The sequence below is a fragment of the Peromyscus eremicus genome, chromosome 15 (genome assembly GCF_949786415.1).
Source record: "Peromyscus eremicus chromosome 15, PerEre_H2_v1, whole genome shotgun sequence".
Lineage (NCBI taxonomy): Eukaryota > Metazoa > Chordata > Mammalia > Rodentia > Cricetidae > Peromyscus > Peromyscus eremicus.
In genome coordinates, this window is record NC_081431.1 from 3,042,501 (window position 1) to 3,058,766 (window position 16,266).

At 47.4% G+C, this 16,266-nt stretch overlaps 1 protein-coding gene across 1 annotated transcript in view; it reads right to left on the minus strand.

The window, feature by feature from the left end:
• Positions 1-16,266, minus strand: part of Kcnh1 (potassium voltage-gated channel subfamily H member 1) — a 168,776-nt gene that overhangs the window by 60,850 nt on the left and 91,660 nt on the right. The window contains exon 4 of the mRNA XM_059281027.1: positions 9,687-9,883. Coding sequence (XP_059137010.1) covers positions 9,687-9,883 — 197 coding nt within the window. The remainder of the gene's footprint in view (positions 1-9,686; positions 9,884-16,266) is intronic.

Below are 16,266 nucleotides of genomic sequence, written 5' to 3' on the forward strand. Positions count from 1 at the left end.
TAAAAATTAAACCTGTCATGGAAAATATGCTGGATCTCATTACTATGCACAGCCCAGGAGCAGTTATGTGGATGAAAAGGCCTGGGAAGTCAAAGGTCTGGGAGCTGCTGGGTTGCCGTAATATTGCCATGTGCTATGGGAATATTCTCTCCAGGACCAACTCACTCAGCCCCCTGGAAGGATCACTTCTCCATCCATACTGGCCCACTTGTTCTACAGGGGGAAAGCTGGCCCTGAAGAATGCCCCACCCTGAAAGCCTGAGCACTTCCCATGGAGTCTTCAGGCAACTTCTCCTTGGGCAAAGACAGATGGGGAAAGATCTAGAAACACATGTGGGACTTGGGGGTAGATGCAACACTGGCCAGAGGTTTCCCTCGGCAGACTTTCTTGTTGAGTCCTTAGAGCTTAGCAAATCAGTTTTATTGTTCCCACTCAGCACATCTGGACAAATACATGATCATCGACCACATCCGTTCAAGCAGCTACCCAACAAGGAGGCAGGCACTGTGGAGCTCAGGCATACCCAGAAGGGTGCAGGTTTTCCTCTGGGCGGTAAACTGATGCCTCTACCTGCTGTGGGATGGTCTGTATGTCAAATGCTCTGATTGGTCAATAAATAAAACACTGATTGGCCAGTGGACAGGCAGGAAGTATAGGCGGGACTAACAGAGAGGAGAATTGAGAGAACGGGAAGGTGGGAGGAGTCACTGCCAGCCACCGCCATGACAAGCAGCATGTGAAGATGCCAGTGAGCCACGAGCCATGTGGCAAGGTATAGATTTATGGAAATGGATTAATTTAAGCTATAAGAACAGTTAGCAAGAAGCCTGCCATGGCCATACAGTTTGTAAGCAATTTAAGTCTCTGTGTTTACTTGGTTGGGTCTGAGCGGCTGTGGGACTGGCGGGTGACAGATATTTGTCCTGACTGTGGGCAAGGCAGGAAAACTCTAGTTACATCCACCAATGCCCACCTAGAGCTTTTCCTAACCGCCCCTCTGGTTTATGGTTATCACACACCTTGTTTAAAGCCTTCATCCTAGTCCTGGCCAGGCTCTGGTCTCTGCTTGAGTCTTCAGGGCCCTGTCAAGCTCTGAATCTCCACTTAAGCTGGCATCTGGCTGTAAGCTGTCAATCCTCTGGCCTCTCATGATGGACAGAAGCAAATTGCAGCCCCTGAGTATTCCTGCCACAGAAGGTTTCTATGTACCCTCTGCATCAGCAGAGCAGAACCACAAGCCAAAGAGAAACTAGTTAGGATCTCCCAGCCTCCTTATGCTCTCTCTATCGCTCTACAATATGAACACAACTTCATCCCCAGGTCCCATCCCTGAGCAGGTAGCAAACTGTCCAACACCAACAACCATCAAGCAAACCCTAGCATGTCTACTGTGTGCCCAGATGCACTGAGGTGGTGTCCGGAGACCTGCTGCTTACACAGAGTCTCTCAGGAGATACTAGGTGTGGATGCTGCAGCTTTCTCAAATCACTGAAGGCTAGAGCTGCTGTCCCAAGAGCAGAGACCTGCAATCACCACTTGCAAGACGACCACCACAGATGCAACAGCACAACCTTGGCCACTGCCAGATCAGTTCAGATTTGACTTCCAGCAGTTCAGGGGCATGTTATTTAACCTGTGGGGCCTCTGTATCCTCAGCACCTTAATGAGATGATAATATATGTGAAGAAAGACTTTAGCATGCACTTGGCAGAGGAGACAATTATTTGTTGCTGGCTGAGATCCTTGGTACCCAGGGCATCCTGGGCAGAAAAGAGTTGGGATATTACAGGCTAGAGGAGCAAAGCTCGGAGGGAGAAAGAAGGAAGGTTCCTCTACAGGTGCCATCTTGCAGACTTTAAATACATGTAGCAACAAGAGGGAGGGAGGGCACTGATCAGAGGAAGTCTGTTTTCTTGTTGGTGATTTGAGTGTTTGTCCATTCAGTTCTTAATGTTATAAGTCAGCTGCGCAGGACAGAGAAATGGGTCACATAGACATGGTCCAGCCCCTGTGGAACCTCTGGACAGCAAGGGAAACCCTCAGTAAGGACAGAGAAATGGGTCACATAGACATGGCCCAGCCCCTGTGGAACTTCTGGACAGTAAGGGAGACCCTCAGTAAGGACAGAGAAATGGGTCACATAGACATGGCCCAGCCCCTGTGGAACTTCTGGACAGCAAGGAAGACCCTCAGTAAGTGGCTAGAAGTATAATGAGCACTACAAAGGGGTGAGTGGTGCTCACTGGATTAGAACACAACAGGTTTCTCCCAGACAGAGATTAAAGAGAAGCTATGTGGAGCGAGGGTCCCATGGAGGATTGGAAGTTTCACCCTAGAGGTCTAGGTAAAAGACAGGTAGGGCTGTTGTGTGACATCAGTAAAAAGGAAACCAACACCACCAAGTTGATAGTGAGAAGATCCAAACCAGAGCAGGTATGTGACACAGTGACTGAGATACCATGTACACAGACACACCAGAGAGACTGGGCACATGACTCCTGATGTTCAACATCCCTTTGGAGGGGATGAGTCAGCATGGACTCCATTCATCTGACCTCTTCAAAGGCAAATGTCATCATGAAAGTTCCAGGGTAGCCTGGGTTCACATCCTGACTCTCCACATTCTAGGAGGTGCTAGAATAAAGTCTTCTATGACTAACTAGAAAATGTAGAGGACAAGTTCAAAATCAAAGAGAAAAATGTAAGCATGGATAGGGCACTTACATAAAAATGGGAAATACAGACACACAGGAGATGTGTCAGAAACACACAATGTGCCTAGAAGGATCTGACCAAAAGATTCCTGGGAATAGAATTCAGTTCCCCTACCCCCTATTCCTTTGGCGCCTTAGCAGCTGATGGGACAATAGAGTCCCTAAACAACAATCCACGTGGTCACAGCCAGCATCGACCTTGCATCTTAGGGGCTCCTTGACTTCAGCAGTGGCTCTGATAAGAGCAGTACACCCACTGATAGCTCACTACCAAAGCATCCTCCTAAGGGGTATCACTGCGTAAATGAATAAACTTGGGACCAGACGGTTCAGGTAACTCTCCCAAGGTTGCCAAGCAGAGTCAAGCCTTGAATTCATGTACTCTGACTATGGCATCCACACATTTGAAAAAGATATAACCAAAGATTTATTTCCTTCAAAAAACTTCACTGCATATTTTATTGTACAATATGTTATTTAAGGACATTTTCAAGTAAATATATATCGCATGGTGAACGTATTATCCCAGGCCCTCTTCTATGTCCCCTCTATCATTAGTACCCTGGACAGCCCAACTTCTACTCACATGTCACGTATACATGTATGATTTTATGTGTTTATATCAAATCTGAGAACCGCTTTTGAGAAAAAAATTTGTCTGAGACTGGCTTCAGAAAGACCACATTCTTACCAACTGCCCCATACTGTCCCCATCTGATAGTTCTGAGTACCAATGGCCTCCATTCCTACAGATGATGGAAGGGATGTGACAGGGCTGCACCTTACCAGGTGTGAGGCAATGTGCCCAGCTCTCCATCATCTCATCCTGTTGTACCCACTGAGGGAGGCAGTATGAATCTGGGACCAGGACCAGCCACACTTGTGCGACGCTCACCGGTCCCTACCTCCAGCTGGCAAGTGGCAGAGCTTAGCCGTGAGGTGACATGCCCTAAATTCACATTCAGCCCAGAACTTCACTGTTTTCTCACAAGTAGCAGACCCAGCCTGGCCACTGCATTGCGAGCTGACTTTGGCATAATGAAGAGTGACCCCCTCAGTCTTGCCCAGGACCATGGGGGACTCTCTTTGTGCTTGCTGGGGTCCTAGCAAGAGCAGGACCCAAGAAAGACCGTGCACGTCCCCAGCACCACTCCCTGGACCTGCTGAGGAGAAGGAGGCTGGTTTTGATTTATATTTTGTTGTTTCACACAGATTCCAGCTGTGTCATTCTCATCACGAGTCTCCTTCGCCACCTCCAATTCCAGCACCATGATTTTATTATCCCTCTGGCCTGACAGTCTAATAGATGATTTTAATTTCACAGAAGCCTTCACTATGGCGGGATGACAAGGAAAGTAGAGGCTGTGCCGAGATCATTTAAAAACTCAGGCTATGACATACCAGCCCTCAGCAGGAAAATACGTGCTATTGCTAAGCACCAGGCTTTATAGTCTTTCTTCTTAGCTTACCAACATTCCTCAAGAATAAGAAAGTATGCAGAGGGCTTCTCAACACCACCTATGAGTAGAGCTCTCTACAATCCTCTTAGGTTCTGAGCTCTTCTGCTGCAGAAGAAAATGTCTTTTGGTTAAAGTGTACACGTGGCATTCAAGACCCTTCACCATGGCAACCTCTGCTTTAGAAAGCCCCTGTTTTGAAAGCACTGGTGACTGTGGTATCAGCTCCCTCCCAAACACACCAGGTTGAGCCTTAATTGTGATTTTTAAAAAATCCCTCCTGGAATAAATTATCATAAGCAAACACTGCAAAAATATACTCGCATACACAATAATATTGGCTTTGAAAAGAAAGCCCTACCCTCAGAGGATGAGAAGCGCCCATCCAATTACCTGCATGCCAATTATCCCTGGCACTGGCTGCTGGTAATTACCTAATTGCTTGTGTGCTGGCATCCTTGAGTTGTGGTATATTTGATCCACTGTCCTAATGATCAATCCCTGAGCACCAAGAGGTGACACCTCTTCTCCACTCACAGGGAAGTGGAGCCCACACAGATCATTAACCAAAGAAACAGATCTGCTCCTAACTCAAGAGGACCAAGTGTGACTTCAACTCTTCAAGCCTGGAAGTAGAGATGGGGGTGGGCAGCAGGGCAGGAAAAGGGACCAAGGTAGACAGGGTGCTTCCCACAGGGACAGGTTACTTTTATTGTGTTGGGTTTTGAGAGAGGGTTTCACTAAATTGCCCAGGCTGGTTTCAAACTCAGTCTACAGCCCAGTTTGTCCTTGAATTTGCAATCCTCCTGCCTCTACCTTCCAAGTGCTAGAATTCAAAGCATGTGATACCATGCCCAGCTTTGCTGCGCCAATTTACTTTGTTTTAATATGCACAAAATTGTTGATAGCATTAATCAGAGAACCATTGTGTTGTCTCCTTTTTGTTGTTGCTGCTTTGTTTGAGACAAGCTCGCCAACTATAACCTAGGCTGGTCTGGAACTTGCCATGCACCCCAGGCCAGCCGTGAACTAGCAGCAATCCTCCTGCCTCAGCCTCTTTTCCCAAGTGCTAGAATTACAGATGTGAGCTGCTACACTCTAAATATTAGCTTTTTTACAAATGAAGGAGCAGGGCTTAGGTGTCCAAGAATGCCCAGCTAGTCAGCCAGCAACCCTGAATTCAAATAGGAGTTTAGCCCTAAAGCAGCATCAAGACAGGTGTGTTAGCCTGCTCCCCAGCAAGCATGCATATGCACACACACACACACACACACACACACACACACACACACACACACACACGGGCTAGACTAGAAGTCTCCGTGTGCACTTCCGGTTCCCCACCCCTAGTATGGGGTCTGGTAGGCGTCACTGCTTCTGGGTTCATTGGTGTAAGCAAAAGTCATTGGAGATGCTTAGGAGAAAGCCAGGCTATCCCCTCAAGTCAATAGGCCAGAAGAACACTAACGGATGTCAGTGAGAAAGGCTGAGTACCGCTCCCCAGAGCTGGACAGTCACGGGGCGCTACAGCATTAGCCAGAGGTGTACAGCCAGGTTCAGAGTCTGTCAGTATCTGGGTGACCTTGGAAAGGGGATTCTCTTCTGGAAGGCAGTGACCCAGTAATGCTGCAGGTCGCTCTGAGGATTTAGAGCTGACATGAGTTACCACTGGAGCAGTGCTGTTTCTTGCATACTCCTGGAGTTGGTGATATCTTACTCTCAGCAGTGTGAAAACTCTGCCTGCAGAGGAAGACTCGGGCCTGCGGGAAGATGCTTGCAGAGCCAGCACCCTAGCCAGGCTTTGGAATGGTGGGTCCAATCTCTTCCCTTCATGACTCTCCTTGGCCGATCCACTCAGAAGGAACAAGGATGCTAGACTCTCCTTATTCACTGGAGAAAGACCTACAGTCTCAACATAGCTGTACTGCTACAGTGAGTTCTGCAGAGCAGACACTCTGAGCAGAGGCAGAAGGCGTCCTCTGTGAAAAGGCACAAGGTGATAAAGAATGGAATAGAGACAACAGAGTAAAGATCAGCTTAACCTAGCACCTCCTGTGTCCTAGGCTATGTCTGTAAGCACCCAGCAAGTTCATCTTCTCCATTTTCAAGATGGGGAGGTCTTCTTACTTGTTCAGAATTAGAGAAGAGTTAAGCAGCAGAGGCAGGATCCAAACCAGTCTCGTTCATCTTGAACTCACAGCAAGAGAAACAGAAGGTCCCATGTTGACTGTCTCTGGGCCTGGCTCCACATTTACCTTACGTGGCTTTGTAGGACAGAAAGACATGACACGTCCCTTCCTGGGTTGGACTCTAAAATCGTGCTGACACCTGGGGAATGCTTATTCATCTAGGCTTAGGAGTAAAGGTCTAAGGCTTAGAATGTGGAGGCCAGAGGAAGCCAGGAGGCTTCAAGACGTTTCTGGTCTGAGAATCATCTGGTTCTAATTCTTTCATTTCCAGCCAGCTCATTTCTGTAAAATGTCCTATCTATGATATGAGGATGGTGAGGACAAGGGAGAAAGATGGGCTGGCCGTTGAGGCACATTCTTACTCAGAATTTTTGCTGTGCACTGGAGGAGGGCTAGGAGATGAGACAACTCCCCAGACAGATGCTGAGATGGCACAGTGTCCCCAGAACTCTTAGCAAATAATTCGCTTGGTTTTTGCCAAGCTAGAAACAGCCACAAGAATAACTTCACTTTTTCAGAAAAAAATACAGCTAGGAGGATAATCATGCATGCCATGCTCTCATTGTTGGTGCCCTATGTAACCGTGAATTAATCCGCAGAAGGACACAATGGGCGATGACAATGGTTGCGCCAAAATGACAAGTCTCTTTTTCCAAGAAAAGAATGGCTCTTTACATAAAGCTGTCGCTGAAATTCCTCTGGCTCAGTGCCAGACTCAGAAGGGCTTGGGACGGGAAGAAAGTTCACAGGTCTTGACTCTTCATCAGACGCTTGAACTCCTCCCATGATGCTCCTCAGCAGGGGATTAAGGGCCCTAAATACCCTCAGGTCCACACATTAGAGCCCCACCTTCTCTTCTCTGGGGATCTGACACTTAAAAGGATGTTCCTAGACCATCTAGAGCTTTGGTTCCTTCTTGTCTCCAGAGCTGTCAATCACTCTATATGCATAAAAATAATCTGACCACCAAGGCATCATTGGTTTTTGTTGTTATTTTTTAGGCAGATTTATTTGATCTATAATTATTCTAAAATGATTATTCCTCCAAATAACTCAAATCTCATATTTTTCAACCTATTCCACCAGCAACACTGAAAGCTAATTATAATCAACTGGCTTTCACAGAAGAAGGAATAAACCAAAAAATAGATTTTAGGAGAATCCACTGGGCTAAAAGTATTTCCATCAAGCATCCCAGGTTCCCAGCCAGCAGACAAGTGAGGGACACTTCTCCAGCAGTGCCCAGCCTACCCTGGAGGTCAGGTGGGCAGGCTTCAAACCGTGGAGCCAGAAAATTCTCTCTACAACCTTGTGCTGCATGATGGGAAAAGAGAAGCCCAGAGGCCCATCTCTTTCCCCTTGTCATTAAATGCTGCATGAATTGCAGGTGCTCTGTACCTAGTTACACACTGAGGACACAGAATGCTCTGGTGCTCCCAGGTCTCTGAGCAGGATGCTCAAGGCAATGCCACCTGAGGGACTGGAGCAGGAAGAGCCTACTGTGAATGTAGCCAAAGGCTGGCCCTAACAAAACTTACCCGAGAGACTCAAGAGCCAAGCTCAGGTTTCTTTCTCTAGACTCTGCTCATATGCTCTCCCCTTATGCCTCTATACTTGACTCACTCCCTGGACATGGCTTCTCTGACTCCCCCTTAGCTGCTCTTCTCCTTCATTCTGGATACACTTCGGGGGAGTCATGATCACTGAGTGAATTAGCTTAATGGACTGCCATTATCCTGCCCATACAGTGCTTGTTAGGTTTGGGCACCTGAAGGGAGGGAGTCTTTGGTTTTCTTTATCTAGTCCAGTTCATCTGGCACCAAGAGAGACTTAATGAAGCAATGAAGCTTTCAGAGTCTGGACGGTTAGCAGGAATTTGTCACACACAGGCAGGAAGATTTCCAGGCACAGACGCTACGCTTGAAGAAACCACCTGACATTGTCAGAGGGGCAGTTCAGGTCACAGGGGTGGGTGTAGGGAGGAGAGGTTGTGGGCAGAGTTCAGGGATTAAGTTTGTGTCACATGTACACAAGCAGGTGAGCTGTGCCGAAATGTGCTGGCATGAAGGAAGTTATGTGGTAGAGGCAGACATGGGCAGGAAGGCTAGTTCAGCCTCTGGGTTGTCTTGCCTGTGGGAGATGCCTCAATGAGGGGCTTTGTACCCTGAAGGCTCTTTGAGAGTACTCGAGAATTCCACAAGGCCCTAAGGATTCTGTGAGGGCTTTGAGGACTCCCCCAGTGTCCTGAGAACTCCAGATTGGCCTTGAAGAGTCTGCCTGGATCACAAGAAATGAAATAAAACATGAATTCATATTAGAAAGCTGGGGCAAAAACAACAGAGCCCGATGACCAACTTGAGGTATGTGAGAGGGAAAAAATCAATGTTGGCCATATGAAATGTTGGCCAGCACAAACCAGACATGCAACTAGAGCCAGGGACCAGGACTGTGAGAGGCAGGTTAGTGGGATGGAGATGACGTCTCTATGGGAAACATCTTAACGAAAATCCTTCTGAGCGATGATCCCTCTCGGTCTGGAGTGACCATGCTGGTGTTTAACCAAAGGTGATGGATACAGTGCAAGAAAGTCAGTCATGAAGGCAGGTGTGAATCTTGGGAGGCTGAGGCAGGGGGATTGAAAGTTTGAGGGCTGAATGGTAAGATCTTGTCTTAAAAAAGAAGAAAAGAATAAGAAAAGTCTATCCTGAGAAACTGTAGAAGGCGAGGAGAATACAGGGAGAGAATGGCAAAACTCGGCGACCTGAGGTAAAAGAAGCATCTCTAGGGAAGACATCTTCTTTTCCTAAAACTCCTCATTTCTCAAGGAGCTGGCTGGATATGAAACTTCCTCCCTACAACCAAATTCCATGGCTTTCTTTGCAGAACTCAAGTTCTTTCATATCTTTTTCATAAAGTGTCATTACCAGTCGGCTAGGGAGTGACTTTACCCCACTCTGCAGGTCCCAATCACTGGGGATGCAGCGGACATTAGTCAGGTGGCTCCATGAGGCCTTTCTACAGATGAGAAGCCACACTTTATCCATCTCTTCACAACACTGGAAGGTCCAGGTGCTGCTGGGAACTACCCAGCCCACAGATGGACACAGCAAAGCCCCTCTACACTGAGGCTGATCCATCTTCTAGCCCAACACGCTTGGTCTGCTCGCCACTGTACAACAAAAGCTCTACAGAGCAAGCAATGGACTGGGCTGGCTCAGAACACCCTTCTCTGTGTCCAAAAAAAGCAAAAGGATTGACCCCATCCCCAGCAATTATCCAAAGTGCACAGGGGAAAGTGTAGAAGGAATCAAAGCTGCTGGCTCACCCTCTTCCTCAGGTTGTAGGTGAGAATCAGGTTCCGGGAGAAGGAGTGGGAGAAGGCTGTGTAGAACTCGAGCACTTTCTGAAGGGCATCCCTCTTGATCACATGCAGGTCACAGTAGGTCAAGGCCCTAACATTAGCACAGGACTGTGCAAGAGTGGCTTCCTTCCAGAACACATCTCCAAACACGTCTCCTTTCCCTGAGGAGAAAGAGTTGTCATAAGCACAGGGTCAATCAGGAGGGATCTGCAGTCACTGTCAGCCTGCAGGTTGGGCTCAGAGAAAAAAAAAGTCATAACTTGAACCCTAATAACATGCAATGCAAGAACCTTTAAGATAGCACATAATTAATACATGATAAAGCTACCCTTTTGCAAGGTTGATGCTGGTCACCCTTGAAAGCTATCACCTATCCCCATTATTATCATTATTATTTACCATACCCCATTTCCCCTATTAGCACCACTCATAAAATTACTCTGTGGCTTGTTGTATACCTTTGCACACAAGAGCTGCATGCCCCATTCCCCTCAGTGCACAATGCTTTATCTGTTGTGCAGCAATTTCTTCTGAACTGAAATATTCCATCCTGGAGGGAAAGCTGCTTAAGACTTGGGAAGTCTTCAACTCACAAGTCTCAGGAAGTCCCTGAAACTTACCAGATTCACAAGGCTTCTCCCTTCTCAGGGTTATATAAGCAGTAAGGACTGTCAAGAGGAGGGGGCTCTCCAGCCTGTAAACTGCCTGAAAATCAAGCAGAGAGCTCCAGAGTGGCTGCTTTCATTAGTTGTCATCCATGTTGGGATGGGCTTTGCTGATACATCTGCCTTTGAGCTATAAATGTTTATGTAAGTACTCTTCACTCATACTCTTGTGATACCTGTAACAAATTCATTTAACACATTGGACTTTGGAGGTATCATTAGTTTGATCTGCCTTCAGTTCTTTCTCTGAGGTAAATACACATTTATTCATGTCTCCCCAGAAACTGTCACATGACATAGTAGGAGCTTGATTGGTACTGATAGGCAAAGAAGGGTGAGGGCAGAAGTGGGCCATGGGTCTACACTTGTGTGTCTGCTTAGATGAACAGATATTCTACAGATGGGGTGTGTGTTTGTGTGTGGACTTTCTCAGGAGCTGAAGAACAAGGGAGGTTGAATCTAGCTGAGACTGTCTACCTAGAAGCAATCAAGTGTGGGGTTCAGTTCTTCCCATACTTGTCCCTGTCCTAAAGGTTAATTTATATCATGCATCCTACCTCTCCTGAAATGTGCTCTTCACCCTTACTAAATGCCCTCCTGGTGGTATACAATACAGGCAATTGCAACTCTGGCATCTTCTGCCTCTGGCATCCTACAACTACATTCAGTGAATCAATACAATACAATACTGTAAAATGAATGTTTATATCCAGAATCCATATGTTGAAACACAAACCCCCAGTGGAACAGCACCAGGAGGGAGCCTTTGGAATACAACTGATATAGGTAAGAGTTTATGATTTACTCTCCTGTCTGACCCCAAGGCACCTTCATAAAAGTGCCCCAGAAAATTCTATTGAGATATTTCTTACTTTTGAAGATACAATAAGAAGTGGGCAGTCTGCAGCTGAAGAAGATCCTCATAAGAACATGACCATGCTGGACCTCTGACCTTCCAAAACTGTAAGGAAATTCTATTGCCTACATGCCAACCCTGTCCATAGCATCTTGTCATAGCAACCCCAAATAAGACACATAGCAACCTTCATTACCATGTGCTTCTCCACATCCTCTAACTCAGAGATATTCTTTCATAACTATGAATGTTTTAGCCCATGACTATTGCAAAGCTGAATTTATTCCTGGCATAGTCTCCAGCTCTGTGGCTTGATTGTTCATCTTGCTTATAACTTTTCAGAGCAGATGATCACAAATATGAATTTCCAGGGAGCCTGAGAGGAACACACAGGAGGAAGGAGAAAGAAAGAAAGGGTTGGCCAAGCTCCCCAGATCCAGGCACCTTTGGTGCTCAACCAGCAGCTGTTTTCCTGCCAAAGGCAAAGGAAGCAGTCATAACCTCAGCATGGGCTGATGGACTTTTCTCTAGTACCAAGTGTCTGTTTCAAGACTATAAGATACTCTACAGTCTTCTCTAAGGACCTCTTTTCCAAAACAAGCAAATTATACATAGCTTAGGGTCATTACTTCATGGTTCTCTGTGTGTCTGTTGCTCTAACATGAAGGTGGGGTTAAAGATTCAGTGTGAATAGGACATTCATGGGGTAACTTCCAGGTAAACATGTGTGACATTTAGATCCCCTTCCAAGCTCTAACTTCCATTGTCTGTGATATGGGTAGCTAAGGCAGGGCTAGGGCCAATAGGTAGACACTTTTCTGTGGGATGCTACTTGGCTGCCCTGGAAACAGGCTCTCTCCATGGTGCTCTCCAGCACTGACCTCTGGGAACTCACCTGTACATACATTCTATAGTCTTCCCACACTGTCCACCATGACTCATGTGTCCTTCATATCGACGTAATCTTGTTCTTCTAGAGAACGTGCCTCCTCTGAAGAAACATGGCAAATGTTTGAAAAACCAATGCCACTCATTCCTTCTGGTAGTGTGGTGGTTATAGTTGTAACTCATTTCAGTAGGTTTAGGGCTAGACTTAGTCATTTAGTCAACACAGTCTGGTAGAAATGACATTCTTGGATTTTGAGGCTAGGTCATAGGAAGCTGACAGCCCAGGTCTCTTAGAATATTCATCCCTGGAAGTCTCTATCTTGAAATCTGATCAGCTTACTGGAGACTGGGCTACAAAAGGGGTCTTGTGAGTGCTCTGGTCCCCTGTCCAGGTCTCATCTGATAGCCACAGCCACCAGTTACATTAATCAGCCTCTGGCTGGTCCAGCCCAGTCAGGCTTTTGGGTGAGTACAGGCTTAGAAACCACCTGTATACAACCAGCTGAGCAGCACACCATGAGACAAGAATGAGCGTCTTACACCAGGATGTGTAAGGAGCTGTGACCCAGCATCAGACACATGAACACACGGATCACGGAGCTCCAGGCTGAGAAATGGCAGAACATCACCCATCACCCCTGCTCTTGCTGGCACCCCTTGTGTTTTTCTGAAAGAAGGTGACAAGAGAGGGTGAAGACCCTCTCGGAAGGGCAGACTTTCCCACCAGTGAGAAACAAGGAGCGTCATTAGTAGGCTGAATTTCCTGGCCACACGTTTTGAGCACCAGTGAGAAAGGCAGCATTATTATACACTCTGCAGTTCCTACTGGAGGAAACATGGTATAATTAAGCTGTAACTACTGAGTAGAAGCTGATTGGTAATTTTGTCTGTTTCTTATCAAGATTACCTCATTTAAACAAGACCCAATATAGAAGCATTATGCTCCTTTAATGAAATTGGGAGTCATTTTCTAATTATAGAAGAACCCGTAAAGTGAAATAATAGCTCCTTGTGTGCATTTAATAAATGAATTTAGCTGCACAGATTTCATTTATGAACCCTCTCAAGGGGCACATCTATTGCACAGAACACAGGGACCCCGTGCTGAGGTGGGACACGCAGGAAACAAGTGCCTTGGAGACAGCAGCATCTCATGCTGGGAAGTTTCCCACAGGGATGGGAGTCTTGGTGTCATCATAACATGGGCTAGATTTCCAACCCAAGTTCAACCATGTCTAACCCTACTTCCTGTGAAGGCAGCTGCTTTGGTGTAGATGACCTGGGGGTGAGAGTTAAGCATGTGGTCTGCAGGACCCTGGGTACTTCTAGCAAATGGCCAACTGTTTTAAATAACTCACAAAAGCTGGCAGGAGCAAAGTGGGGTTTTTAAGGCCTCACAGCTGTGGCACAAATGGCTGGGAAGAGACTTCCCAGGTCAGAGACTGAGAGACAGAAGCCAGGGAAGATACTGTACACTTTCTTCCAGCTGTGAGTGTGACATGACCATACACTCAACAGAAGGCACTAGGCAATCAAACCAGTCAACCAACCAGCTTACCAACCAGAGTGCAGAGTCTGGAACATTAAAGGCTTACTGTGTGATTCACTAGGAACTCCCATTCTAAGTGGATGTTCTGAGCTGGGGGAGAGGAGGAGACGGGAAGTGACTGCAGGTACTCTGATTGGAACAAGCCAGCAGCACCACGGTAATGAATCACCCTAAGCTTGCCCTCAGTCACACCGAGTCTTCCCTCTGGTGGTTGGGGCTGAAGAACACTTGAACACATAGGTGAGGCAGATCCCAGGACTGAAGTACACAGGGACACTGCCCATGGAGATTCTGCAGGTTCAACGAAGGGCAGAGGCAAAGGGAGCTAGTAGAGAAGGAAGTGGAGGGGACTGCAGGGTCAACTCAAGAGGTGTTTGGAGTAGGGCCCTGGAAGCATCAAACAGCCTTCCCTGGTGTTAACAGGCTGCAGGGAGGGGGTTGTGATTTGAACCCTGCAGGTCCAGTTCACTCCGATAGCAAGTATGTCAGGCCAACAGGCATTTCGGGGAGATCTCTGGCTGTTTCCATGACTCTCAATGACATTTCTTTTAAAGACTGTTCACAGGATAGCTTATACCAGCACAGCACAGTTGCACAGCTCAAATACATCAGGAAGAGCTCACCCAGCCATTCACGCATGGCTAGAAGGGCTAATGAACCTGTTGGCAGAAAGTCTATGTGACACCTAACTGAGAGGAAATGATAGGCTGGCAGGGGGCTGGGCATCTGGTGACATGCAGCTGCCACCTGCTCTTGTGTAGCTGCTAACTATGTGAGAAGGGGCGTTACAGCCTTGCTGGTCTTCTGACATTTGGGGCTCCTACCAGAGCAGCTGCACCCATATCTTAGACCACTGGGGATCCCTTGTACCAAAGAGAAAACCAGAGCAGTGAGTTCTGTGGACAGGTGACCCTCTAGGGCACCTCCTCCTCACCAGCTTCAGCCTTCCTAGTCTGAAGGCCAAAGCCCCAGCCACGTGAGCCAGTCCCTTTGACCACACTGACCAGCTTCCCTGCCCACTCTGACTGGCCAGAGAGCAGGACAACCTAGAAACTATTATGTGCACCAGCAGCTGCTCTGTGCTTCCTCCCAGAGGGCCACATCCCAGCGGGCTTACTCTGGAACACTTGTGCGCTCCTCCACAAGTACTTAGGGCCTGATCCCCCAGCCTGCCCGAGGCTGCAGGAGAGAGTACGGAAGCTAAATGCTGACATCTTGTACATGTTGCTTCTCTTATCTGCTGGAGAGCTACAAAGACCTTCTCATCTTCATTGCACAGATAAATGTCGCTGCAGTCTGTGGCCACTGTTCCATGTGCCACAGCTTACAGAAGTGAGACCACACAGCAGAGACAGACAGACACCCTGTGAATCCTGCCACTGGCCTCCTGTCTGAGCTCAAAGCCCATGTTCTGCTTCACCAGCTATTGGAGTTTTGAGCGCCTTATCATATTTCTGACCTAGTGAAGAAAGTTGGGACTGGACATGCCCAGGTGACCTTGACTCTGGGGACAAGACTGATTCTCTTCCACTCCCCAGAGGGCATCTACTCCTAGAATTTTGCTGTCATTGTAGTTTTTGTAGGAGAGCTACATCATGTTCAAACACCAGCTCTTTCCAGTTGGTACAAAAGGGCCCAGTGATGACCTCTGTGTTAGAGATGGGACACTAACTTGGCCAGTGACACATGCACAAGCACCCAAAAGGTCACGGACAGGCCACATCTGACTACCAGCTACTCTGTCTTTTCCTCTGCCTCTGCCTCTCCCACAGAGCTCTTAGCTTGACTTCCCACAGGTGGGTTTGCCTCTTGCCATCTCTGTGCATAGATCAACCCAACCACTTGGCCTTGTGTTTTATGAGTCAGAGAGGGCCTGACAGCATCTCATGGGGCTGGATGGAATGGTGAGGTCATTTCTGAGGTCAAGGAGTTTGCAATGCAAGAAGGAGGAAACTCATGCATGCATGTCAAAGTGAATAATAACATCACTGCAACACAAGTAATACCAAGATGTTGGGGAGAGTGGGCTAGGCGGGACTACGGAGATCTCAGGAGAAGGTAACAGAGCCACCTACACAGAAGACAGACAGACATGAAGGACACAGTAGCTCTTGAGAACAGAACAGGTGGGAGTGTTCACCAAGCCAAGCTGCTTGGCTGTCTTATTCATCCTTTCCTCACTGTTAAACAGCAGTTCCAACGGTCTGTCTCTGCTCTGGCTACGTCCTCCCATGAAACAAAGTGCACTCTCTCCATCCCTAAGGATGGAGCAGATCCCACCTTGGGTGGAGTGTGGAGGCTGGTCAGCACTATGATGGGTTTAATTCTGGGGCTCAACACTGGGACTCCTTCTCGGACATGACTATAAACCACATCCCATAATAGCAGTTACACCTGGAAAGATGGTGTTTGGACTTCATGATGGTTAATATTGATAGTCAGCCTGGAGAGATCTAGGATCACCAAGGAGAGGAATCTCTGTGAGAAGCTTCCAGACGAGATTAACTGAAGTAGGAAGACCCATCCTGACTAGGAGGTGGGGTCTAGAAAGCCAGTGGAGCCGTCCTCACCTGCTGCTTCCTGGCT